The sequence below is a fragment of the Vombatus ursinus genome, unplaced genomic scaffold, assembly GCF_900497805.2.
Source record: "Vombatus ursinus unplaced genomic scaffold, bare-nosed wombat genome assembly UNPS02000582.1, whole genome shotgun sequence".
In the NCBI taxonomy this organism is placed as follows: domain Eukaryota; kingdom Metazoa; phylum Chordata; class Mammalia; order Diprotodontia; family Vombatidae; genus Vombatus; species Vombatus ursinus.
This window is the reverse complement of record NW_020940360.1, coordinates 36,757,013-36,784,361: the sequence shown is the minus strand read 5'-3', so window position 1 is coordinate 36,784,361 and position 27,349 is coordinate 36,757,013. Positions and strand designations below refer to the sequence as shown.

Sequence of the window (27,349 nt, the reverse complement as noted above, 5' to 3'; positions counted from 1 at the left end):
AAGGGCCTGCATCAGGATGGTGGCTGTATAAGTGAAGAGAAAGAGATGTGTTTGGGAGATAATATGAAGAGATATCATGAAATAACAAGATTTGAAAACTGATTGGATATGTGCGGTTAAAGTGAGTAATCAAAGACGAAACTGACACCATAACTCTGAGTAACAGGGAGGATATGGTGACACCCTTCTGGAAATAGGAAATTTGGGGACAGGAGAGGGATTTGTAGAGGACTTTGTCTTGGCAAGGAGAAGGATCATCTCTTAATGAGACAGTGGTAGAAGATGGTGGGAGAAATCCAATACTGGGATTTGGCAAGCTGTAAATTGGCAACTGGATAAGGGGGTGAGGGATTCATATAGAGGATAAGTAGAGCTAAACTGATTCACCAATGAGTCAAGAAAGGAAAGGAAAGAGAGTGTAGACAGTACAACAGTGATAGCCTGAGAAAGAACTGAGGGACAGAGGGATTAGTAGTCACAGTAAGGGTGAAGAACAGGGTTAAAGGGGTCTAAGACATAGAGAAAGATGGAGTTATAAGATTATAAGTAAATAGAGGAATTTCATGGTTCACAAATATGAAAGTGGAATATTTTTGAGAGATGCTAAAATCAAAGATATGACTTGTTAGTAGTTAAGGTAAGGTGGAGGAGGTCATGAGAATTGAGCAGATTGGGATGTTAGGGTATTTGAGGGAGTTACAGGCTACCACTGGGCCTGTACCCTGGGCTGCCAAATCAAGCTGGAGACCACGACACAAGGCAGGGAAAGGAAGTGCAGACCAAACCTTCTTCAGTCATGGGTTCTATTGCACCAGCAGATACACCATAAATATGGTATTTTACCTTGAAAAAAACCTGAAGTGTTCTTATGGAAGTAAATATTGGAAAGGTTTTTTTCAATTATCCTTTTTCAATTATCCTATCAATTTCAAATTATCCTTGAAAGAAATAGAGAGGTTTAGAAGAGGGATAATTTGGATAGGAAATATGAGTTCAGTTTTGGACACGTTGAGTTTCAGATGCCTATAAAACACTTAATTCAAAGAGATTTAACTGACAAATTTAATGTCCTTTTCTCAGTCTGGATCCTTCTTGATGTCTCTGTAGCATTTAATTGATCACCTCTTCTTCCTGGATATGCTCTTTGCTAAATTCCCATGACACTTCTTTCTCCTGGTTCTCCTGTCTGTTCTTCCCTTCTAAAGTCTCTTGCTGGTTTTTTACCCAAGTCATGCCCATTAACCATGAGCATCCCTCAAGGCTCTGTTCTGGGTCCTCTTCTCTTTTCCATCTATATTATCTCACTTGGTGAGCTCATCAACTTCCATAGTTTGTTATCATCTCTATGCAAATGATTCACAAATTTATATATCTGGCACCCGAACTTTCCTTAAGCACAGATCTGACTCCACTCCACTACTCACTCCATTATTCAACAAACTCCAAAGTAGCTCTCCATTGTCTTTAGGTTCAAATACATATTTCTCTTTTTAGCCTTTAAAGCCCTTCACAACCTTGCCCAAATTTATCTTTCCAGTTTCTTTGTATAGCTCTCCCCTTTCTACACACTTTGGCTCAAACTGGTTCTCTCTCTACTTTTCAAACAAAGTACTCCATCTTACATCTCTAAGCTTTTGCACTCTGGCTGTCCTGGACACTTGCAATGCATTTCTTTCTCACTTATGTCTCATAGAATTATTTTCTTCCTCCAAGACACAGCTGAAGCACTACCTTCTAAACTAACCTTGATCCCAGCAAAGCACTAGGGCTCTCCCTTCCTATTTTGTATTAAACTACCTTGTTGTTGTTTTTAATCTACATATATGTATCTTTATACATAGTTTCCTCCAATAGAATAGTAAGCTTTTTGAGAGTACAGACTGTTTCATTCTTTGTAAGGGACTTGACCATCTTAGTCCAACCCTTCATTTATAGAGAGGAAACCTAAGGCTATGTGAAATTAAAAGTTCAAGGTTTCAAAGATGGTACCAGTGCAAGGATTAGAAGATAGGACTCCTAACATCTAGTTCAGTGCTCTTGAACTATAATAAACTGCCCATATGGTCATCAACATATCCTGAGCCTGTTCTCTTCTCATGTGCCTAACTTATGCTGTTTGTGACTAAACTATGACAAAAATCAGTACTTTTCTTGGCCCAATTAACACCATGTGCTAAAAGCCTCTAATGAGGTCACTAGCCATCAATTAAATAAACAATTAGATGGACAAAAGAACAATTAATAGAGGTATCATGGTTGGGGGTGAGGAGGAGGGAGGAGGAGAACTGTTGCTAGACAACTACATGTACCATCATATAGTAGTATAAGCCTTGACACTGCTAAACAAAAATATTTTAATGTTTAGCTTTATGTGTTACAGTTTCCTTTTTTTTAAAGTATATAATTATGAACTATATGGCTACCATCTGGCAAACACTTCTAAGAATAAGGAAGTACCCATATATAATGGGAAAAGTGATAAAAATTAGAAAAAAGGTAAAAGAATGATAACTGATATATATGTAAAAACACACACATACACATGCACATACTTATGAGGTAGCTGGGAAGCTTGGCAGACTTGCTATTGCTTTTAGCAGTTCCTGCCTGCTGTAGGAGCAACATGGATCTACTCAAATGTATTTAGTGAAAGCCCATCCCTGACCATCCAATGTGACTATTTATATTTTCCAATAAATTTGCCACAGGAGATGTATTCAATGTGCCAGTGGAAGTTCTTACTCCTGATATCCTGCTTGATAGAACTGTGGATGTCATCTGAAAGCAGGAGAGTATCTGGAGGACTTTACCATCCAAAGGCAAGCCCTTCTTCAACTTGAACTCTGAGCCGGATCTCCTCTGTGACAGTGGAGACCATATACATTTCCCTGATTTACATTTCACCTGATATTTATGATCAGAAATACTCTAATCTCTGCAGTTACATTTTTCAAGGAACACTGAATAATTCTCATGTATGACCAAGAGACATTTTACTGCAAGAAAGACTTTGTAAGATGTTTTGTTCCACTATGTTTTGTTCAATTATTTTTCATAATCAACAAGTAACAAACACAACATAACCTTGCATTTCCTATATCTTTCAGTCAATTGTGTAATGGTATCTACTCTGCATTACCACTTGCAGAAGGCTGCCTGTTTCCTTCTAGTACTTTCATCGAGAAAAGTATCAATGTGTATATAGATTTTACAGAAATTTTTCAGTCAAACTCTCATGCCCTTTTGTGGTGTGAAGATAATCCTGGGTTTCTGAAGGGCATGACAGGAAAACACAAGTTCTAGCCTTCTGTGCTAGAAAGGCTTTGAGTAATCTGTAGTGGAGTAATTCTAAATTTGAACTTAGATCAATGTTGCTTGCTTAATTATAGAATTCTGCTTTTCCTTCAAGTTGTAGCTCAAATACCTTCTACATAAAGCCATTCTTGTCTTCCCCTGCTGTTAGTTTTCTCTCTCCTAAAGTGCCGTTTAACTTTGCATTTATTTTTATTTTCTCTCTTTACATTTAGCCTATAGATACTCTCTTTTCAGTGTGAATTATTTCACTCTTTATATTTGTATCCCTAATGCCTAGCACAGTGCTGACACATAATAAGTACTTCATGGTTATTGACTGGCTGAACAGAGGCTTATTGAACCTGTGTGGTATCATAGCCTAACCTGAAAACTACAATCTACCAACAAGCATTCATTAAATGATTAATATATACCAGGCACTGTGCTAAGCTAGATACAAAGAAAAAGCAAGAATAGAACCTAACCTCAAGGAGCTTATATTCTAATGGACACAAATGTTTTCCTTCCAGAAGAAACTAGGGCTGTTTGCTATTGCTTGGCTTGGTTTATACTTATAAAACAACTCTTTGTAATCTGCCAACTCTGCAAAACCACAAAGTCAAATTTGTTCCAAGATAACCATGTACAAAGGACACTTTGCTGTCTCTTTAAGTGACCTCCAGATGTATCCCACTAATAGATGAGAACTACATGTCACCTAAACATTAATAACTCTCTTCCTTATTTGCTCTCATGCATAGAGTCACAAATTTATCTCCAAAGGAGTGATTTTCCCAGACATATAACTATATTCAATAATTTTGAACAATTTACCATCTAAGTAGAGTGGGGTCTTTTGCATGCCATGACAATGGTCCTGACAACAAACTTAGTCTGCTTTCTCAGAACCAGCAAAAGGCATGGTCACTTAGTGATGAATTCTTTGGCCACAGCAACTCATAAAACAAAGAAAAATACAAAAGAGTTCCATTCCTCCCTTCCTTCTACCTCTGCAATGATGATAGCAAAGTGGCAGACAAGGCGCTTCAGGATGCTAGGACTCATAAGTTTCAAATCAATTTTAACATAGCTGTGGCTGGTACTCAATAGGCCACATGCCAATATTTATTGCAGAGAATGAAGAGGTAGAAAATTTCAACAAATTTCATTATGACTCTCCAAATTAAATCAAAATATACCTTGATACTTGGTGACTTTGAAGCATAAGTAGGAATAAGTGAGTATGGCAAAAAATGTAATACATTTTTTATATGGATCAGAAACGAGAGAAGCCAAAGACTTATAGACTACACAGAAACATCATGTTGATAGAATATGAATATTTTGAGAAAGAATTGGCAAGCGCTAGACTTTATGAGTGCTGAGTAACACTGCAAAAAAATAAAAAAGAAAAGATTGTATTTTGACAGAGAAAATCAGTTGCTACTGATGTGTGAACTATTCCTGAATCAGTGTCTGTGCAGTCAGTCACTGACTTGTTAGAACAAATATCAAAGTTAGTACAAATCTAAAAGAAAGAATAAAGATGAGAAATATGGTATATGATTGAAATAATTTAACCTTGATTTAAAGAAATTACTCATGATTAAAAATAATAACTATGGATGGAAGAAGAGACATAAATACAGACTATAATAATTTCATGAAGATATTTACTTGATACAAATCAACTGCTACAATGAGACCAAGAACCTACAAAGCACTTGAGCCAGCAAACACCTAATCTGTTAAGAAGAGAAAAATGGCAGCCAAAGTCATTGGTTTAGAATACAAATCAGTTTTTCAGAAAATCTTAAGGAAAAAGGTAATGGAGCAGTATTTCTTCAAAAGATAAAGCGAAACACTGGCAAAATTAATGTAAAGAAAGCTTAAGGAAGAACCCAACTAAGCAAAGTCATCATGAAGGCACATAAGGATAAAAATAAAAAGAGGATAAGAAACAGAAAAATTGTGAAAAATATGCAAATATTTTTATAACAAATCTCTTACCCCATCAAGAACAATTTAGTTGCCACACTTGGACTTTAACACGACAGTCCCAGGTGCACCTATAGAAAAGATAGAAATGGTACTAAAGAGAACAATGATGGGAAAAGCAGTCAGATTTGATCAAATACAGATAGAGGAGAGCCATATTGGAGATAATACAACTGTGAGAGCACCGGGGGAGCTATTTATAATTATTAATACCAAAAATGGTAACAAAATATTAACATCTTCTGACTTTCCCACCTATATGAAGAATATACAAGAGAGAAGCATAGATGAATCACTGTAAATATACCAGTATTATTGGAAAAAATAACTAAAAGTACATGCCCTACTTAGAGTTTTAAGATAAATCTTTTCCCCTCAACAGGTCAATCAAGTCTTCTACTTCCTCTCCCACGGATAAGAAGTGTCATTTTTGATACCAGAAGGACAGTACCATATAGTGCCATTTAAGAAGCATAAGGGATATGATTTAGGAAAGATATAATTAGAAAACAAGATGAGCTCTTCATATATTAAGTTAGGAAAACAGAGGGATTGCTGCACTGTAATGCTATATGCAGGACCCTTTAAAAGATTCTACGTTTGCAACACCTCTTGTATAATCAATCCCCCTTCTCTTCCTGAAAATGCAACCTCCTTGGTGCAGGTCCTCATCACCTCATGCTTGGGTTATTGTTGTTGTTTAGTTATTTCAGTCATGTCTGGCTCTTTGTGACCCCATTTAGGGTTTGGTTTTTTTTGGCAAAGATACTGGAATGGTTTGCCATTTTCTTCTCTAGCTCATTTTATAGATGAAGAAACTAAGGCAAAGAGTTACGTGACTTGCCCAGGATCACACAACTAGTCAATTTCTGAGGCCATATTTGAACTCAGGAAAATGAATCTGACTCCAGGCTTGGCACTCTATCTACTGTGCCACCTAGTTATTCCACTTGGATTATTACAATAGCTCTATGGTTGGTCTCCCTGTTTCAAGTCTCTCTCTGTGAACATTTTTATTTAAAGTTTTGAGTTCTAAATCCTATCCCCTCCCTGAGAGAGTAAGCTATCAGATATAGGTTATACATGTGCAATTATAAAATATTTCCATATTAGTTATTTTGAACAAGATTCAAAAAAATGAAAAAAAAAAGAAAAAGTAAAAAACAGTATGCTTCAGTCCATATTAAAACAGTTAACAGTTGCTATGGTCACAGTGGCAGAGATGTTCCATCTTATACCTAATTGTTGTCTTCCTTTCACAACAAGCTTTCTACAGGCATATTTTCCCCTCCTATGCCTTTTGCTGTTTTGTGAGGCAGTATTGGGGTAAGAGGAAAGGAATAAGCATTTTTATGGGACCTTTTATGTGCCAGGCACTGTGCTAAGCACTTTTTACAAATATTATCTCATTTTATCCAAGACAATTATGAAAGAATTATGATGAAAAAATGCTATACACCTCCGGAGAAAGAACTGATGGAATCTGAATGCGGATTGAAGCATACTTTTTAAAATTTTATTTTTCTTGGGTGTTTTTTTTTTCTTCCAGTTTCTGTTTCTTTTGTAACATGGCTAATTTAGAAATATGTTTTGCATGATTTCACTTGTATAATCTATATAAAACTGCTTGCCTTCTCAAGGCAGGAAGCAAAGGGAGGAAGAGAGAATTTGGAACTCAAAATTTTTAAAAATTAATGTTAAAAAATTTACAGGTAATTAAGAAAAATAAATAAAATATTATCTTATTTTATTCTCAAAACAACCCTAAGAGGGAGGTGCTATTACTCCCCCATTTTACAGTTGAGGAAATTGAAGGATTCAGAGGCTAAATGACTTGCTCAGGGTCATACAACTTGTTAAGTATCTGAGGCTACATTTGAACTCCAGGCCCAGAATTCTATCCACTATATCACCAGCTGCCTCAGAATTACTTCTAATCTTTCATTTCTTCTTCCATAATATTTTGCAAATAAGCTTATATTTTAAATCACTGTTGCCCTAGGTTGCCATGTTTCTCCTCTTCACAAGAAGCATTAATAAGGAATTTTCTAGACTCTTTTGTTGTCCTTATTGTAACAATTGTTTCTTAATCAAACTTCTCCAAGAAATGGTGATCAACAGAATTGGTGCCTTTATCAATTTTGCATTTTTTTTCAGAGCTAACGGTTGTAATAGCTTAGGCTATAATTCTCTACAGTATCTTTTTAATTTTATTCTTCTAGTTTGGCTTCAATTTTAATCTCTGTTCTAACCAACGATCTTACTATATAGTGACAGATGGTTATGAAATAACCACAACATGTTAGTAAATCATTATTTCCCACTTGCTAAGATATAGTCAATTTCATTTGTTATATTTTTTGGTTCTGCCACACTGAGTTACATATCATATTCATGACATAATAGGAGTAAGACATTAGTAATGAATTTTTGGTCTTTTTCATTTCTTGATCCTGAACCACAGTTTCCAATGTTTCACATTTTTCACCAGCTTCCATTGTGTCCACTTTCTCAAGGAAGCCACCACATAGATCATCTCACTTAAGGGGACGCTGGAAAATTCTTGATGTAATTTTTCTACTTCTTCATCGTTTAAAATCTATCTAAGAATGCTTTTTATCTCCTGATTAGCTCTTAATTCCAATTTCAGTGTACATACTGAACCTCTCCTAAAAGCTACCCAAGCCAAATGCAGAAAATGTTGGAGCTTCCCCATGTATCCTTGCTAGCTGTGATGCAACCAAGAGTGGACAATTCAGCTTGTCTATAAAATATCTTTATTATTCACAAGTCTTTTTTCTACCTATTTCCCTACTGCCTGGCAGTGGTTTGTCTAAGACTATGCTTGCGGCACAAACCTCATTGACTATAGATTTTAAAGGGAAAAGAGAACTTCAGCTCCTTGTATTAATCCAATGCTAATATCACTGAAGCAATAAATCAAACTCACTCGATTTCAAACAGCAGCCTAGTAAAGATCTGAGTGGGAAAGGTACATTAAATCACATCAGATCCTGTTCTTAAGTAGAGATCTATGGCATTCCCAACAAGTGATCCTTGCAATCCAACACTTCCTTGAAGACTTTATGTGATAAGAAAATTATTTCCTGAGGGAGTCCGTTCTACTTTTAGGATACTTCTAATCATTAGGCAATTCTTCTTCATACTGAGCCAAAATCTACTTTCCTATAACTTTTACCCTTAGTTCAGTTCTGCCTGCTGTAATCCAATAAAATCACCCTAAATTCCCTTTTGACATAACCACCCTTCAAACAGTTGAAGATAGAGATAACGTTCCCTGCTAAATAGCTGCACTTTCCAACTGAATCTCAAATGATGAGGGTTTGAGTCTCTTCACCATGCTGGCCACCTTCAACTGAATGAGCTTTAGTCTGTCAACAGCCTTCCTACAATAAAACATCCTGAAAGGAATATAATATGGCATATGTGGTCTGATCATGGCAGTGTATAGTAGGACTCATCTTTCCCTTGTTGTGGACATAATCCTTCTATTAATGTAGACTTAAACTATTTAGGTTTCCACATCACGCTACTCTCTTAGATTGAATATATTTGTTCACTTAAATTCGCATGTCTTTTTCATATAAAAATATCATTCAGACATACCTTTTTCAACTCTGTGCTCATATATTTGACTTTCTTTTAACTTAAGTAGAAAACTTTATATTTATCCATATAAAATTGTTGTGGGTTGTGAGATCAAATGAGATAATACACGAAAAGCACTTTGCAAACCTTAAATTGCTATATAAATTTTAGTTATATCATTCCAGGTATTATAATAATTGATGACATTTCTATAGCATTTAAACATTTATAAACAATTTATAATGCATTATCTCATCTGATCCTCACAACAGCCCTAGGAGATATTACAGACCTCATTATTTCCATTTTACAGGTTGAGGAGACTGATGCTCAGAGGTGAAATTACTTGTTCAAGGTCACAAGCAGAATGTGAACCAAAGTGTCTCTTGATTTCAAGCCTTGTCATCTTTCCATCATATAGCACTCTGCTTCTTATATTTCCCTTGGTCAATCTCATAAACACTAAAGTTATACCTTCATCTAAATCACTGATAAAAACGTTCACTTGACGAGAGTCAAGAACAGAGCTTTGTGGTCTGCCACAGACCACCTGATGACTGATGATGGTCCATTAAGTCTTCTTTAGGCTAGATGTTTCAATAAAATCAGGTTATACCCATCATTCAGCCTATATATCCATAATTTGTTCACAAGGATTTTGTGGAATAACTTCTTAAATGTTTTGATGAAATTCATGTAATGTTTATTATATTTTCCTAATCTACCTATGTAATAAGTTAATCCTGTATTAATTCAGATTGTCTTGTAGTGATTACTACTTTATTTTTCAAAGTGTCACAAGACATAGGTTTAATAATCTAGAATTTTGCTAAGGATTAATGTCAAGCTGTCCAACTTAAATGTACAATCTACCTTCTTCCTTGTTTTTTCAAAATGAAATATTTGCCTATTTGCAGTTTTGTGGCATAGCTTCCATTCTCCACTATTCCTTTAAGGTCACCAGTCCATCACAAATAAGCCTCTGATTCTTTGAATCTTTCAAATGAACTCCTTTCAGTTACAAAAGGTACAAAGAATTATTCCAATAAGCTACCCCCTCCCCCAGCTACATAAAGGACTTACAACATCTGAAAGTTTAGTTGTTCTTATTCCAAAAGATTACCTGGAAGATTTCTCCTTATATGAAATACACACTTTCACAATTTTCCATAGTCTACATTTTAGATATGTCTGATATTTTACTGTTATAGCCAAGAGAAAGATGAAGTAGGGCATTTGAAGGGACTTGCCTTTACTGAGGGAGAAAATAATGGTTTTCTACATCCTAAAACAGTCCATAGCACTCATTCATTTTTTCTGTAAAGTTCATTATCAATTCTATTTCATATAGACAAGATTTCTTCTAGTTACCTTTTATCTGGAACATTATCACAATCAAGACTTGAGGGGAGGAATAAGAGTTCACTCACTGTTCAGATGAAGAATATTAATAAGTATTATCATCAGTGCATCATCACTACTAACACAATGATTTCCAAAACATTAAAGAGGAGGAATTCTCAATCTTTTTTTTTTTTTTACCAAACTATTAAGTAAAAATCAAATTGATTTAATTCTTAATCTGGTAAAATGTCAGACAAGGTCATATACACACACACACACACACACACACACACACACACACACACACAGAGTTGGTTCTGCTCTCCATTCTTTGTGCTAATGGAGACTATTCAAAATAGGAGGAAATATTAAAACCATTTATATTTGGCTTTGGAAGTAAATGTAGGCAATAGGCTTACATCTCTAATGTTATTAAAGTAATTTTACTTTCTCCAAATACACCTACACACACATTAACTGAAAGTGGGACAAGACAACTAAGAAATATGCGGGGTAGCAAGTAATTGATAGCCCTAGGACAATAGGGCTTTGGATGATGGAATCAAGAGTTGATTGAATATATCATGATAGGTGATCATTTTCCTTAAGTATAAATTTCCCAAGCAGAAGAAAAGTAATTCTGCTGATCATAAAGTTTTTATTTTCGAACAAACTTAAATAGAAGATCTCCCACTGAAAGGAGCAGAAACAAACTTTTACCTATTTGAATTAGAATGTTGAATGAAAATATATTTCCTCCCCCATCCCACATTTAACACATTCCCATACATTTAATAGTTATTAGCAATTTGTTCATCATTTCTTGTTCTAGCAAAAAAGGGGCTATCATGTGTTAGCAAAATCCACTAATTTTGTCAATGGAAAGCAATTTGCACATATGCCCCAAAAGTTACTTAACTGTATACCTTAGTGATACCACTACTAAGCCTATACTTCAAATGGATCAAGAAAGGGAAACCCATATGTACCAAAATATTTATAGACATTCTTTTTATTCACAAAATGCTAAAAAAGTAGTATTATTATGATGCACCCTTTTCAGATCATAATTCAATAAAAATTACATTCAATAAAGGGCCATGTAAAGGCAGAATAAATTACCTGGAAACTAAATCATTTAATCCTTAAGAATGAGTGGGTCAAAGAACAAATCAAAGAAACAATCAATAATTTCATTAAAAAGAATGACAACAATGAGAAGGCATATCAAAATTTATGGAATGCAGCCAAAGCAGTACTTAGGGGAAGATTTATATCTCTAAAGGCTTATATCAATAAAACAGAGAAAGAACAGATCAATGAATTGGGCACGCAACTAAAAAAAAAAAACTAGAAAAAGAACAAATTAAAAAATCCTCAATTAAACACCAAATTAGAAATTATGAAAATCAAAGGAGAGATTAATAAAATTAAAACAATTAAACTAATAAATAAAACTAGGAGTTAGTTTTGTGAAAAAATTCAATAAAATAGATAAACCATTGGTTAATTGGATTTTTTAAAAAAAGGAAAACCAAATAATTATTATTATCAAAAATGAAAAAAGGTGAATTCAACACCAAAAAAGAAATTAAAGCAATCATTAGGAGCTATTTTACCCAATTATATGCCAATAAATCTGACAACCTAAGTGAAATGGATGAATATTTACAAAAATATAAATCGCTCAGATTAACAGAAGAGGAATTAGAACACTTTTTTTTTGGTGAGGCAATCTGGGTTAAGTGACTTGCCCAGGGTCACACAGCTAGTAAGTGTCAAGTGTCTGAGGTCACATTTGAACTCAGGTCCTACTGACTCCAAGGCCGGAGCTCTATCCACTGCACCACCTAGTTGTCCCTAGAACACTTAACCCATTTTAGAAAAAGAAATTGAACATACCATCCATGAACTCTCTAAAAATAAATTCCCAGGGCAAGATGGATTCACAAATGAATTGTACCAAACTTTTAAAGAACAATTAATTCCAACACCATATACTATTTGGAAAAATAGGCAAAGAAGGAGTCCTATCAAATTCCTTTTACAATACAAATACGGTGCTGACACCTAAACCAGGAACAGCAAATACAGACAAAGAAAACTACAGACCAATTTTCCTAATGGATATTGATGCAAAAATTTTAAATAAAATACTAGCAAGGAGATTACAGCAATATATCACAAGCATCATACACTATGACCAGGTAGGATTCATACCAGGAATGCAGAACTGGTTCAATGTTAGGAAAACTATCCTAACATATCATATCAATCAATATCCCAATCATATCAATAACAAAACCAATAGAAATCATATGATTATCTCAATAGATGTAGAAATAGCTTTTGGGAAAATAAAACTAACACCCAATTCCTATTAAAAATACTAGCAATCACAACATGACTATTATGGATATGTTTTGCATGACTACACATATATAACCTATATGGAATTGCTTGCCTTCTCAATTGGGGAGGGGGAAGGGAGAAAGAGAGAGAATTTGGAACTCAAAAGTTTTAAAAACAAATGTTTAAAAAAAAAACAAGAGCACAGGAATAAATGGAACTTTTGATAAGCAATATCTATCTAAAATCACCAGCGAGCATTATCTGCAATGGGGGTAAACTTTCCCAGTAAGATCAGGGGGTAAAGCAAAAATACCCATTATCAGCACTACTATTTCATATTGTACTAGAAATATTAGCTATAGCAATAAGAATAGAATCTCTTTTTGTAGCTGCAAAGAACTGGAAACGAAGGAGGTGCCCATCTGAGGAACAGCTGAACAAATTATGATATATAAATATAATGAAATACTATTATGCCCCAAGACAGGATAAAAAAAAAGGATGGTGGTATCCTGCTGACGGTTACCGGCAACTAGGTGGTACAATGGACGGAGAACTAGGCCTGGAGCTAGGAAAACTTGAGTTCAAATGTGACCTTAGACACTAAATGTGTGACCCTGGGCAAGTCACTTAACTGCTACCTGCTTTAGTTTTCTCAACTGCAAAATAGGATAAATATCATCTACCTCCCAGGGTTACTATGAGCATCAGATATAATAATCTTTGTAAAGCACTTAGCACAGCACTTACAACATAGTGGCATTTAACAAATATTTGTGCCCTTCCCCCTTCCCTTTCAGCGAATCCATAGAAGACTTGAATGAATTGTAGTGATCAAAAACCAGAATAAGAACAACACTGCAAAGACAAGTAACTTTAAGACTTAAGAACTTTGATCAATGTAATGACCAACTGACTGATCAACTGACAGGGAACTGATGATGATACATGTTACCCACCTCTTGAACGAAAGATAATGGACTTAAGATGTAAAACAAGAGAGAGATTTTTGGACAAGGCCAACATTGGAATTTGTTTTATTTGACTACACATATTTATTTAATGGGTTTTTTCCCCCAGTGGGAGATAGTGGTTGAAGAGAAAGAAAATAAATTCATGCTAATTGAAAAAAATTTTTTTTAAGAAAAACAAATTTTTAAAAAGTAGCGGTAAACAAATGGAAGAGAAAAGGATTAAGGAGCAATGTACCTAAACCTCCACTCTTGGGGTTCCTAGTCACTTAAGGGATTTGCTTAGGTTCTAGTGTTCTATGCAATTCTTTGCAATTGCAAAGTCTATGCAATTATTTCACTTACTGCTAGTACAAATATTTTTCACTATCTGAGTTACTTAGTCTGGAGTATATGATTAAATGCTATTCCAGTAATCTAAAAGAATGTGCCTCAAAAAATTGATTCATGTAGCCATGGAGCAGCATAATCTCTGGAATTACTCCTGCCAGGTAGTTATCTTATTAATGCAACAGAATCACAAAATAAGGAAGGCACAAGTATCGTTGCTTTAAGTAATAAATGATAAAGTAAAATGAAAAGAGTTTGAGCAGCATGTTCAAGATCATACTGTATTTTATGGGAAAGTTAATAGAATTAAATCTCTATTTTTACCAAACTACTTGTTGAATCTATTGTTTAGAGCAGAGGTTCTTAAATTGTGAGGTCCCAAGAACTTGCTAATATTTTGTTAACTGTATTACATTATAATTTATTTCTTTTGTAATCTTATGTATTTTATATGTTAAAAAACATTACTCTAGGGAGACAATAAGATTACAAGACTGTCAAAGAGGCCCACTACACAAAAAATGGTTAAGAACTTCTGATTTAGATGAAGGATTTTACTTCAAATTAGAGGCACACCAAATGAACACACCAAAGAAATAAGTTCAAGAAATTCTCATTGTCAACTCTTGACTAAACTTTGCACACAGGAAAATACATTAATGCAACAAGTGATCTAAAAGTCAGTTTTAAGAGTTTTAAGGGTTTGCCAAGTGCTTTAAATACACAATTCCATCTCATCCTCCCAATAACTCTCTGAGGTAATTACAATAGTTGTTACTATTCCCAACTTTACAATAAGAGGAAAAAAGTTATGATCAGACATCAAGTGACTTGCCCATGGTCACACAACTCTAATTTGGGGGGTTAGATTTGAATCCAGGATTTACTTGACTTCACAAATTCAAAGTTCTTTCCATTATACATTGCCAATCTGTAGAACAAGAAAAGTGAAAACTGATTACATTTTGCCTACAGTTATTAGTACAGAGCTCACTTAAGGACAGAAAGTGACACTTAGATTTCTTAGTGAAGGAGAAAAATAACTGAACTAGGAATCTAAAGAGCTGGTCCTATTTCTTTTCTTAACAATTTGAGCTACCCTGCATAAGCCATTTAACTTCTTTATTTCTCAAAATTGCTTTTGTTTTTAATAAATGGTAATATTATGTCTACCAAAGAAATGTTTTAAAATAAATTTCTTTATGATTTATTATCAGTAAATGTCTGATTTGTATACCTATTTTATATACCTACATACCTGGGGTCATGTAAAAATTTCTTGGGCGAATAGGAGTTGTGAGTGGAAAAAGTTTAAGAAGCCCTGGTTTAGATCACTGCTTCTTAAACTGTGGGTCATGAGCCCATGGGATTGCGAAAAATTTGGCAACAGTAAATTTTCTGTAATAAGGTTTCTGAACACATAACAACCAAAAATTAATTAAAAATCAAACATGTTAAGAATCTGAGGTGTTTCTGGCACTACTTGCCCATGACTTCATTGTAGTCTCGGTTCTAAACACACGACATGTGCACTAAATACACGTGTGCACTCTGCACTGCACATGCCGCCACACCCACCGAGCGCCTACGAACACTGCCAAAATGCAAAAAGGGGTCGCAAGTGGAAAAAGTTTAAGAAGCCCTGGTCTTGATGATATCTGAAGGTCCTTTCAGATCTAAATCCTACGAAATTATACCACTAAGTTCTCTTTTCATTTTGAAAGTTTACACTTCAGTTAAGAGATATGATGTATAAGCTTAGATCAAGGCTTTTGCCATCATATGAGTTCTGAAGCTCTAGTAAAGCTTAATTGAAGCTTCTGTAACGGAAACATGAGTTTTATGCATGCTTTCTTATGAACTATGTTCTCTCCAACTAGTTAAGACCAGCAATTTTTACACTACAATGTTAAACTGTATGCTACAGTGGTTAGTGCTTATATCACCCATAGGTACATGTTTAACCATTTCTATAAAGTACTATATTATTATATCTTATTGATAAGGAAAAAGTGAACAGAAATCTGATAATTGTTGATAATGACAATTTGCTTAGATGTCAGAAACCTCAGGATATTAAGAAATTCAAAGTAAAGTAAGAGGGATTAAATATGGAAAAGCTAGAGAAAATGTTAAAGTGCAAATCTTACTTAAGAGATTTAATAATTTGACATTCCAAGATGCAACCAACATGAAAATATAAGAGCACATTTCCATAAAGGACATTATAATAGAAACTTTCACCTCAGAGACAGTGTGGGGATCCAACAGCTGAGTAGGAGAAGATTGAAGGACCTTCTACTGTTGAGGGAAGCTAAGCAGAGTTGTGCTGTGCTGACCTGACTCAGTCCTGGGCTGGGTCTCTGGGGGGAGAAGGAGCTAGTGCTAGTAAGTGCTAGGTGAGTGCGGTAGCAAAGGGGAGGGGATTCTGCTAGCTGCGGACACTTGCAAGAGAGCAGAAACCTGGTTTCCATTTGAGGACAGAGAGAACAGCTGTAGTTTGCAGACACTAGGGGGACCACATGGAGCAAGAGTGTTTGCTGGACAGTGTGGTTGTGGGCCCTAGTCATGCCTTAGAGGTGGAGAGGGTTGTCTAAGGTTGGGTCCCATGACAGACCTCAGAAAATAACAGTAAGAAGAACCTGAGGTTTAAAGCATCATTCCCTATGATGGGACTAGAACTTGAATATAATAATAGCTGCTAAAAACAAAATAAAAATAAAAATAAAAATAAGTAAGCAAAGGAGAAAGAACCCAAACATAGAAAGCTACTATGGGAATAGAGAAGATCTGGGTTCATATTCAGAGGAAGATAGTGGAGCTAAAAAAGCCACTCCTTTTTCAATGAGAAATGTCAAATAGTTCCAAGCACAAAAAGTTCTTGGAAGAACTTAAAAGGATTTTAAAAACCAGAGAGATTGAGGGGAAAAAAATTTTAAAAAAGAGCAATCTAAGAAAATCAAGACAATTATGAAAAGAAAGTCAACCAACTGGAAAGAGAGAATCAAAAACTTAAGAAAATAATTCCTCGAAAACTAGAATTGGGCAAGGGGAGGCTAATGATGTTAAAAGACACCAAGAAATTATAAAACAAAATTAAAAGAACAAAAAAATAGAAGATGTGAAACATCTCATCAGAAAAATAACTGATCTAGAGAACAGATTGAGGGGAGACAATATAAGAGTAGTTGGACTACCTGAAAGGTACAATCAAAAAAAGAATCTTAATACAATATTAAAAGAAATTATCAAGGAAAATTGCCCTTAAATTCTAGAACAAAAAGGCAAAGCAGAAATAGAAAAAAATCCACTGATTACCACCTAAAAGAAATCTCAGGAGAAAAACTTACAGGAATATCATGGCCAAGTTTCAAAGCCCCCAGATTAAGGGGAAAATATTGCAAGCAACAAGAAAAAAAAATTTTAATACCATGGAGCTACAATAAGGATTAAACAAGACCTAGCAGCTACTACATTGAAGGACCATAGGTCTTGGAACAAGCAAAAGAGCTAGGGTTATGACCAAGAGTAACTTAACTAGCAAAATTAAGTATAATCCTGAATGGGGAAAAAAAGGACATTTAACAAATTGGTGACAAAAATAACAGAAATTAATGGAAAATATAACATATAAGATCCAGGAAGTAGACATTAAAGATCAATTATAAGGGACTCAATAAGGTCAAACTCTTTACTTCTTATATGTGAAAACTCTTATGACTGCATTCATTATTTGGGTAGTTTGAAAGAAAGTCTTGGGCTGAGCTGTGTATGATGGGGTGATTCTAAAAAAATAAATCTGCACAGGGAGAGATGAAAAGGAGTAATTTCATACAAATGAGGCATTAAATATTACAGATTTTATGTCATAACAAGAAAAAGTTCAGTATGGTACCTTCATTATTCACCAATCTTCTCAGGATAACTCTTTTGTTTATTTATTTATTTATTTATTTATTTGAGGCAGCGAGGTGGTGAAATAGATAAACTGCTGTGCTTAGAACCAGGAAGACTTGAGTTCAAAGCCTGCCTCAACCCACTTAACCTCTGTTTGCCTCAATTTCCTCAACTGTAAAATGGGGATAATAATAACCCTCCCAAGGTTGTTGTAAGGATCAAATGAGATTATATTTGTAAAGTGCCTGGCACACTGCCTGGCACATAGCTGGCACCATATAAATGACACTATATAAACTATATAAATTATTAATATAATTTTTTTATCTTGTATAATGCCTTGGCACGTAACTTGAATCAATGGAATAACATTAATAGCTGGGAAGAAGGCAAAAATATTATCAGATGTTAATTTTGTTTCATGATAGTAAGTTATAAGATAGTAAGCTACAGTTGTTTGGTAACAAAACAGCTTTGTTCTCTTTCTGTTAGTCAATTTCATGGGCAATGTGAAATTGTAGAATTATATACACACATACACATATACATATATGTATGTATATGCTCATGAACATGTATTACAAATAAAAGTTTATTCAATGAAGACATTATGTTCAGAAAACAAATTTCTGAAAAATTCAAAATAACTATTTTTCTGCAGCTTTACAATTAGCTAATTTTTGTTGACCAGCCCTATCTGACCTTCTGGACACTTTCTCCTCTCTCAGTCAGCTCTTATGTTGTAGTACTCTTCTTACCAGTATGGTTGATCCTTCTTAGTTCCCTCTCTAGGATAATCAGCCTCCTGTTCTGCCCCCTGTGACTGAGTGTACCTCAGTGCTTGGTCCTGGGGACTCTCTCTTCTCTCTGTACTCTCTCTTTTGGTTCTTTCATCAGCTTCCCTAGGTTCAACTATCATCTCTACACAAAAGACTCCTAAATCTCCATATCCAGACCTCAGTTCGCTTCTGTGTTCTAAAGCCTACATTTCCAATCGTCCACTGGACATCTCAGAGGCATCACAAACTCAATATATCCAAAACTGATTCCTCTATTTCTGTCAAGGGCATTAATATTCTTTTAGTCACCTAGATACCAAAGCTAAGATTCTTGACTCTTCATTCTCATTCATCTCTGCAGGTGCTTAATAAATGTTTGTTCACTGGTTAGTTAGTTGTAAGTTTTGTTGATCCTAATTCTACAACTTCCTTCACTTTCCTTCCTCCCACAACCACCTTAATTCAGGTCCTCATCACCTTATATCTGGACTATTGCAATAACCATTTAAATGGCTTCCCTGACTTCAGTCTTAGTCTTCAATCCATCCTACAAAGTTGCCAAAGTGCTCATTATTACCAAAGCACAGATTTAACCATGTCATTCCCCTATTCAAGAAGCTTTAGAAATTCCTTATTGCCCCAGTACACTCCAGCCAATTTCATGCCGCTCCCCATACATTATATTGCATCTTCTGCCATCATACTTCAGCACAATATTCTTCATGTCTGAAATGCTTTCTTTATCTCCGCCTCAAAAAAACTCTTAACTACTTTCAAGGCTCAACTCAAGACAACAGGACTGGTAAAGTTTCCATTTGTCAATAGCTATGTACTTCCAAACTCTTCCCAGTAGAATGTAAACTATTTGAGGGTAGGAACTGTCTCATTTTTGTTTTTCTATTTTCAGTCCTTAGCACAGTGCTTGACACATAATAGGTGCCGAATAAATGCTCAATGAATTCAATTTCTAACATCACAATAAAATGTGAAACCTGAAAGCCAACTGTCAGAAAATGCATATGAATGGCTCACTCAGTCAACTCAGTCAAAAATCTTTCACCTTCTAACAAGAGCCTAGGCCAAAGACATAAGTAACTTCTGATCATTTTAGCAAAAACCATTTAAATTTATGCATATGTAAAGGATATTGTTGCTTAACAACTCTATTTGACTCTGAGTGACCAAAGAGTTGGAGCAATTGTACTTTCCAAATCTTTATGCCACATAGCATCAATGAGTCAACATTGTTATCTTGGATCAGAACACTTGTCTATAATGAGATGGTTAGATTTGTTAGAATCTATGCCAATGATCTATTTTCTGTTTTAATTTCACAACAACTCATAATTCTTATAGTTTTTGCTCATATTTTAGACGACAGTCATAATGGTAGACTACCACCAACATTTTACAATAAACGGGGAAATATGCAGAGTAATTAATTACTAAATGACTCATCCCAATGACAGATGAAATGTATTCAGCTGCTCTTAGCTAGCATCATCCCATTCTAAATGTTCTTACAAATGTCTATGTTAACCATTGGCATCTTCCGAATTTTCTGGAAGAATAGACATTTCTTGGCATCCACTTCACTGTTATAAAAATTGGCCATGTGTTACGGCATAAAGGAGTTACAATAAATGTAAAAAGGCAACTAATTATGGTAAACATCTTTTACAGACTAAAGGAAACAAGCAAGATCTATATCTAAAAGTAAACTGATGATATCTTGAATAATGAGTGGGTCAAAGAACAAATTACATAAACAATACATAATGTTGAAGAGGGTAATAATGAGGCAAAATGTAAAAACTTATGGGATGTGGATAAAACGAGTTCTGATTAATTTAGTTCTCTGAAGAGAAACTAACAAAATAAAAAAAAGAATAGATCAATGAACTGAATATGCAATTAAAAAGACTAGGAAATAAAGTAGCAAAACTAAAACAAATATAAAAGAAAAAATCTTAAAAATTAGAGAAGAGAAACCTTTTATTTAAAAAAATCAAACAAATAAACAAGACTGAGGCTGATTAAAAGACATTAACCAACATACTCAAGAAAAAGATAGGAAGGTCAAGTTATCTAAATAAAAAAGTGAACAAGATGAATTCTCAGCAAAAAGAATATAGATTTATTAGGAATTACTACATATAATCATATGCCTGCAAAATAGAGAATTCCAAGGAAATGAATGAGTATCTACAAAAAAACAAAACAAAACAAACAAAAAAAACACCTTTAAAGTAAGCAAACAAGAAATACACATGTTAACCAAATCTCAGAAAAGGTTAACTGAGCAAGTCACAAATAAGATGTCAAAGGATTTGAGAACCTGGGCTAAATAGATTTGTAAGTAAATTCTATCAAACTTTAAAGGGGAATAAATACTGATGCTACAAAAATTATTTTCAGATATAGTGACAGAAGACACTCTAACAAACTCCTTTTATGTGTTGAATATGATCCTAATTCTCAAAACATGGAAAGACAAAATAGATAAAACTATAATCCAATTTTGTTAATGCATATTCAAGATTTTTAAATAAAATTATTGAAATGAGATTGTAGCAATAAATTTAGAAAACAAAACAAACTAATTCACTATGATCAAGTTGGATTTAAACCAGGGATACCAGGATGGTTCAATATCATGAAATCACCTTCTTACCTCATGGACTACTTACTGGTACCCTGCTGGTGGGCCTGCCTGGTTCAACTCTTTCCCCACTCTAATCCATCCACCATTCAGCTGCCAAAGTGATTTTCCTATAAACTCCAGTGATTCTCCATCCCTTCCAGGATCAAATACAAAATCTTCTACTTAACATTCAAATCCTTTTATAACCCAGGTGCCCCCCCCCCCAATCTTTCCAGTCCATCATGTATTCCTTGATTTAGGGACACTGGCCTTCTTGCTAACAAGACCCTCCATCTCTTGGCTCTGAGAATTTTCTCAGGCTGTCCCCCATCCCTAGAATGTACTCCTTCCTCATCTTTTCCTCCTGGCTTTATTGAAGTCCCAAATAAAATCTTCAACCTCTCTTAATTCTAGTGTCTTTTCTTAGTTAATTATTTCCTATTTGTTTTGTACTTAGCTTGTCTCTGCATATTTGTGTGCTTGTTATCTATTCCATTATACTATAAGTACCTGGAAGGCAGGGCCTGTCTTTTGCCTCTTTTTGTATCTCCAGCTCTTAGTACAGTGCCTGGGCACATGATAGGTGCTTAATAAATGCTTAATGACTATGAGAAGATAAAATTATCTCTAACTGAAGATAACAGTATACTCAGAAAACCCTAGAGAAATCGTAAAGCAAGATAGTTCCTGACTTGAATATCCTGTAGTCACCTAAAACTCAACATGTCCAAAACAAAACTCATTATGCTTCTTTAAAAAAAACCCATACTTCTTCCAAACTTTTCCATTTCTGCTGAGAGTACCACCATTCTTTCTAATCATCACTTAAACTGTGGGTCAAGACATATGGAATCGAAATCCACAGTTTAAGAAGTGCTGAAGGGGTCATGAGTGGGAAAAGTTTAAGAAGCTCTGATCTAGGGTTACAAATTTGGAGTCATTCTCAGCTTCTTTTTATCTCATCCCAAAGGTCTAATCAGTAGCTCTACTGTTGAACTGCCCCACTCCCCCAACATCTCTTCTATCTGCTCACTTTTCTCCATTTATTCCATAAATATTCTAATTCACATTCTTCTCACCTCTTTACCTTTTAATTGTTCTTCCTGCCTCTAATCCTTCTTCTCTCTACCTTCCACATAACTGTCAAAGTGACTATTAAAGCATACATCCAACCATGTCACTTCTCTGTTCAATAGGCTCCTCATTACCTCTAGGATCAAATAAAGTTTCCTCCCTTTGGCATTTAAAGCTTTTTACAACCTGGCACCAATTTAGTTTTTGAGGAGTATTGCATATTATCTGCCTTCATGAACTCTATGATCTCCAGCTAAACTGATCTTCTTGCTCTTTTTTCATAGAACATTCCATTGCCTATCTCTGTACCCTTTCATAAGCTATCTTCTCATGTCTGGAATGCAATTCTTTTTCACCTCTGCCTCTCAGAATTCACAGCTCTCTGCAAACCTCAGTCAAAATATGACCATTCTGAGGCCTCTCCTGATTCCCTACTAGCTTGCTAATGCCTCTCTTCTAAATTATCTTGTATTTATTTTATATTTATTTTACATATACTTATCTGTGTACATGTTGTTTCCTTGTTAGAATATAAATTCTTGAGAGTAATTCTTTTTCTTTTTTATCGGTATCCCTAGCACCAAGGACAGTGGCTGCCAAATATTAAGGACTTGATAAATGTTTGTTGATAGAGTCATGGTTTCAGTAAAGTAGCAGGCCACAAAATTAGTCCATAAGAAGTTATCAGTATTTCTGCATAGTAATAATAAAAATCGGGAAGAAACTGTAAAAAAAAAAATCATTCAAAATAACTACAAAATGCAGAATTATTTGGTAGTTAACCTACCAACACACTCATGATATTTACATAGGTTGTCACAAAATTAGGCTCTTAAAGTTTAAAACTGCACTAAAACTTTGGGACACCCTGTATCACTACAACTACAAAGCATAAAAAAAACAACAAAACCAAACAAACAGGTAAATAACTAGAGAAACAGTCCCTGCCATGGATGGGCCATGCCAATGACAATATCATAATTAAATTACTGATTTAATGCTACCCAGAAACAGAACTAGGCAAAATAATAAAAATTCATTTGTAGAGGGAAAAAAGATCTACAATATCAAGGGACATAATATAGAAAAGAAGGAATGAAAGGGGTATAGCTTAACCAGACCTCAATATTATAAAACAACAGACATCAGGCCTTGTTAAAAAAAACATAAGAGTAGAACAGTGCAAGAGATTTGAAAAGCAACTAAGAATAGCATTCTGGCATTTAATAAAGCCAAGAACTTAAATTAATTTCAGGGCTCTCTTTTCAGCAAAAACTGCTGAGAAAATGAGAAAGTAGTCTGACAGAAATTAGATTTAGACTAGCATTTATACCATATAGCATAATAAGCATGAATGGGTATGCAACTTGATTATTTAAGATCTCATCATTAGTAAAAAATTCAGAAAAGAACTGGAAACAAAATGGATGCTCATTGATTGGAGATTTGATAAATTAACGTACATAATGGAACATTATTGTGTAGTAAGAAATAACTAATATGATAAATTTAGAGAAACATAGGTAGATTTGTATGAATTGAAGAGTGAGATTAGCAGAACCAAAAAAAGATGTACACAATGATTTGTTTTTTGTTCATTAATTTGGTATGTTTAATAGTTCATTGCTATATGGGATCAATGAGGAAATTCCTTCTACTAAGGCAATTAAATTAAAGTTGAGAGGTTAAATCACTTGCCTAGGGTAACAAAGTCAATAAATATCAGCTGTAGGACCTCCTGTGTCCGTCCCCCCCACCAGAAGTAGGCTCTCCAGTCTCTTTTCCAAGCTACTCCTCATTCATTATGATTACAACAAAGTAAGTGAAAAGATCACCGTAAGAAAGGCAAACTCTGAGTAAATGAAAAACCAATGATAATCCTGAAGAATAGATTTTTTTTTCAAAGGAATACTAAGATCCTGAACACTTCTGGCACCAATTATGTTTAGCTTTGGCAGTAGACACAATTACTCGATAAGTTAGGGAATATTAAAAATGTTACTGGTTCCTGGAATTTTCTGATTAATAATATGCTAAATATTAATTTCCATTGAGGGTAGGGACTGTCTTTTGCCTCTTTTTGATCAACTAAGATAATACTTGCTAAGAAAGCACTTAGCCAGTTCCTAGCCCGAGGTAGGTGTTATAAAAATGCTAGTTATTATTATTGTGTCCTCAGTGCTTAGAAGTGTTTGGCATTAAGTAGGGCAAAGGAACACATGATATATATAAATAATATAATTATACAATATACACTTACATAATATATAAATATGTCATATATACATATATAGTTACAATATCTATAAATAGTACAAATAAATGTAATTTGTTTCCCTTTCAACAGTAAACAAGCACTAAATGCATATATAATATATATTACATGTCTGCACTATCGATGTGCACATTTATGTATATGTATCTTTATGTATATATACATTTACACACATTTTAAAGACAGTTTTCTTTGTACTAAAATTTTGAGATACAGTATATAGGGCTCGTTCGGGATAATGCTTTTATTTCCGTAGGGCCTACGGACCAACTGGTTTTTTCCTTAGAACCCTGAATTAGATTTAACAAATGCAGTACACATCTGCTCAAAAATTTCAGCAATAATCAAGGGACTCCTAAATGGAGGTCCTGGGGGGGGGGAGGGGGGAAGGAGAGAAACGTTAGAGTAAGTTGGAGATCCTGAGACCGTCACGAAAAAGGCGGAACTCAAACAGGAGACACTCGAGTTGAGAGCCTGCGTGGACATCATCTCTCTCCCTTCTCCTTCCTTGGGAGGGCAGTTTCCAGAACGTCCCCGGCCGCAGCCCTCCCAGCCAGATGCAGTCTCGCTCCCGTCTGAACTCTGTTCCCTTCCCTCTCCCCCACATCCAGCTCCCTCACATGGGGCCATCTCCATTCCCCGAACAGCGGCCGAGAAGAACACTGAGAAGCATTGCCACGGCTGTGGTGGCCCCGCAACGAGTCCGGCCAAGGCTCTCAAAGCTCACCTGGTTCTCGCTGCCAGCCAGTCCTCCCTTCCAGAGAGCCGTTGGAACGCTAGGCAGTAAGCTTCCTAGGCAACGCCGCGCTTCCCTCTGGAGGATGTAGTTCCGGTCGCGGCAGGCAACCCTCTCGTACCTTCACGAGGACTACACTTCCCAGAAGTCATTACGAGGGAGCCTGCTTAGAAACCTAGTGTTATTTAAAAATTGAACGCCAGTCGCTGTTTAGGAATTACCCCTGGGTCCCACTTCTTTTTTGCATTGCCCTTTCCTGTGCTCTGCCAAACTCTTAGAGTATACACTTTTCTTTTTCTAACTTCAGGCGCTGCTAAGGCCAGGATAGGCTCTCGGAGGCGGGAAAAGTCTAGGTGCTTAGTACGCATGCGTCCCTCTTCTTCCCTTTCAAGACTGCCCATGCGCGGAAGCTCGCATCAGTTGGCCGCCGCGTGGGCTGAGGGGCATCTAGTCCGTGGCGGCTGGAAGGGCGGGGCTTTCTCCTATGGTTTTTCCCCGGCGGGTCCGGTCCACCGGGGCGGGGAAGATGGAGCTGGGCCGTAGGGGCGGCTCCCAGTTTGTGCCGGGCGGAAAAAGGGGAGGGACTGGACCGTCGCTGAGGACCCCCTTCTACTCCCCTCCCCACTCCCGCCCTCTGGGCCGGTCCCCGCCGATGGGGCAGGGCGAGGGGGCGGGCTTTGCACCTCGGGCCCAGCAGCAACTGCGGCTCCCTAGGCCCTGTCGGGGTCACCCGCTGCCTCCTGGGGCCGCGGGACTTTGGCTCAGTCCTTGTTGGGGGGCGGGGTAGGTGAGAATTAGGCGATTCGGAAGGGGCAGGGGGTATCACCACCCTGCCAGCGGCAGCACCACTTCGGGTAGAAGAACAAGACCGAGAGAGAGAAGGACGGTCCGCCCCCTACCCCCGTGGCCCAAGCAGCTGATTTTTCTTTTTCTCCAGGATTGAGAACAGAAGTCCGGGATCAGAGGGACGCGCACACCGTTCTCCCTCCCACCCTCCTCGGCCTGCCAGCCCACCGCTCTTCCCCGGCAGGAGAGCGGGAGGGAGGAGTTGCGAGAAGGCGGGGCCTAGAGAGAAGGCGGGGCCAACATAAAGGACTGAAGAACTAGGGGTGGTGGTGGAAGAGAATCTCCCCCCACCCCCCCGCCAAGGAAAAAACAACAACTCCCAACTGACAGGCGAGCTTTCCTCGCTGGCCACCCTCGTGGGCAGAGCACGGATTTGACAGCTCCCCGGCGTGAGGACGGCGGCTGACCCCGCCGGGCAGGAGAGCGAGGTTTCCTGGCTTCTTCCAAAGACCTCAAACCCAGGCGAGGTATCAAGCGGTCTGGCTGGTGCCCTTTGCTCATCATTTTTTAACCCTCTTCAGAAAAAAGATCTTCCTTCCAAGGCTGCCCCTTGTTGGAGTGAACTTTGTATAGTAGAGACCCCTCCCACCCCCAGCATTGGTTTCAGAGACTCAGCCGTCTGATTTTTCTAGTGCCCCCAAAACGCGAGTCTGCAATTGACGATTGCTGTTCTATGATTGGTCCCCAGCTTAAGCCCAAGCCAAAATTGATTTCATCTCTGGGTGTAGTTCTGAAGGTGCTTTCGGTGACATGGTGAAAAGGGAGTGAAGATAGAAGGGGGCGGGGTTGGGGGGGGGGAGAAACCCAAGGACGCGATGGCTGAGGGAGAGAATGAAGTTAGGTGGGATGGATTGTGCAGCAGAGATTCAGCTACCAGAGACACAGCGCTGGAAAACATTAAACAAGCAATCTTGAGGAAAGCTGAGCCTCTTCGTTCTGTGAAAGTCCTGCCTTATCGTTCATCAGAACAGCCTTTAAATGCTGCCTCTTGGGATGGGTTCAATAGAATCCTTGCTCGTCTGCTCATGCTTTCCAAACGGTGTCCCTTTGAAGATGTAAGAGAGAAAAGTCAGTTTATTTTGAAGTGTGTCCAGGTAAGAAAGAGCACATTCGTTATTCTCTGGTACCTTGGGATGAGAGGGGAAGCTGCTGTTTCTATTAATTAAATCCATATCCCAATTTTCGTTTAACGTGTCCGTA

General features: G+C 36.5%; 2 protein-coding genes across 8 annotated transcripts in view; one reads left to right on the top strand and one right to left on the bottom strand.

Annotated features, from left to right (window-relative positions):
- CEP57L1 (centrosomal protein 57 like 1) overlaps positions 1-25,677 on the bottom strand; it is a 65,472-nt gene extending 39,795 nt beyond the window's left edge. Inside the window, exons 1-2 of one of the 6 annotated variants that reach the window (XM_027856696.1) lie at positions 25,295-25,665; positions 5,305-5,363 (exon numbers count right to left, since the gene is read on the bottom strand). The gene's annotated coding sequence lies outside the window, so the exon portion shown is untranslated. Of the gene's footprint in view, positions 1-5,304; positions 5,364-25,294 lie in introns of all 6 variants that reach the window. The other 5 variants (XM_027856729.1, XM_027856716.1, XM_027856687.1 and 2 more) reach the window with 5 other exon arrangements.
- Positions 25,678-26,936: 1,259 nt separating this feature from the next.
- The window catches only part of SESN1 (sestrin 1), a 132,911-nt gene continuing 132,498 nt past the window's right edge, over positions 26,937-27,349 (top strand). For both annotated transcript variants that reach the window (XM_027855587.1, XM_027855571.1), the window contains exon 1: positions 26,937-27,243. In XM_027855587.1, the coding sequence (XP_027711388.1) occupies positions 26,965-27,243 (279 nt within the window). In that variant the 5' untranslated portion in view covers positions 26,937-26,964. The remainder of the gene's footprint in view (positions 27,244-27,349) is intronic.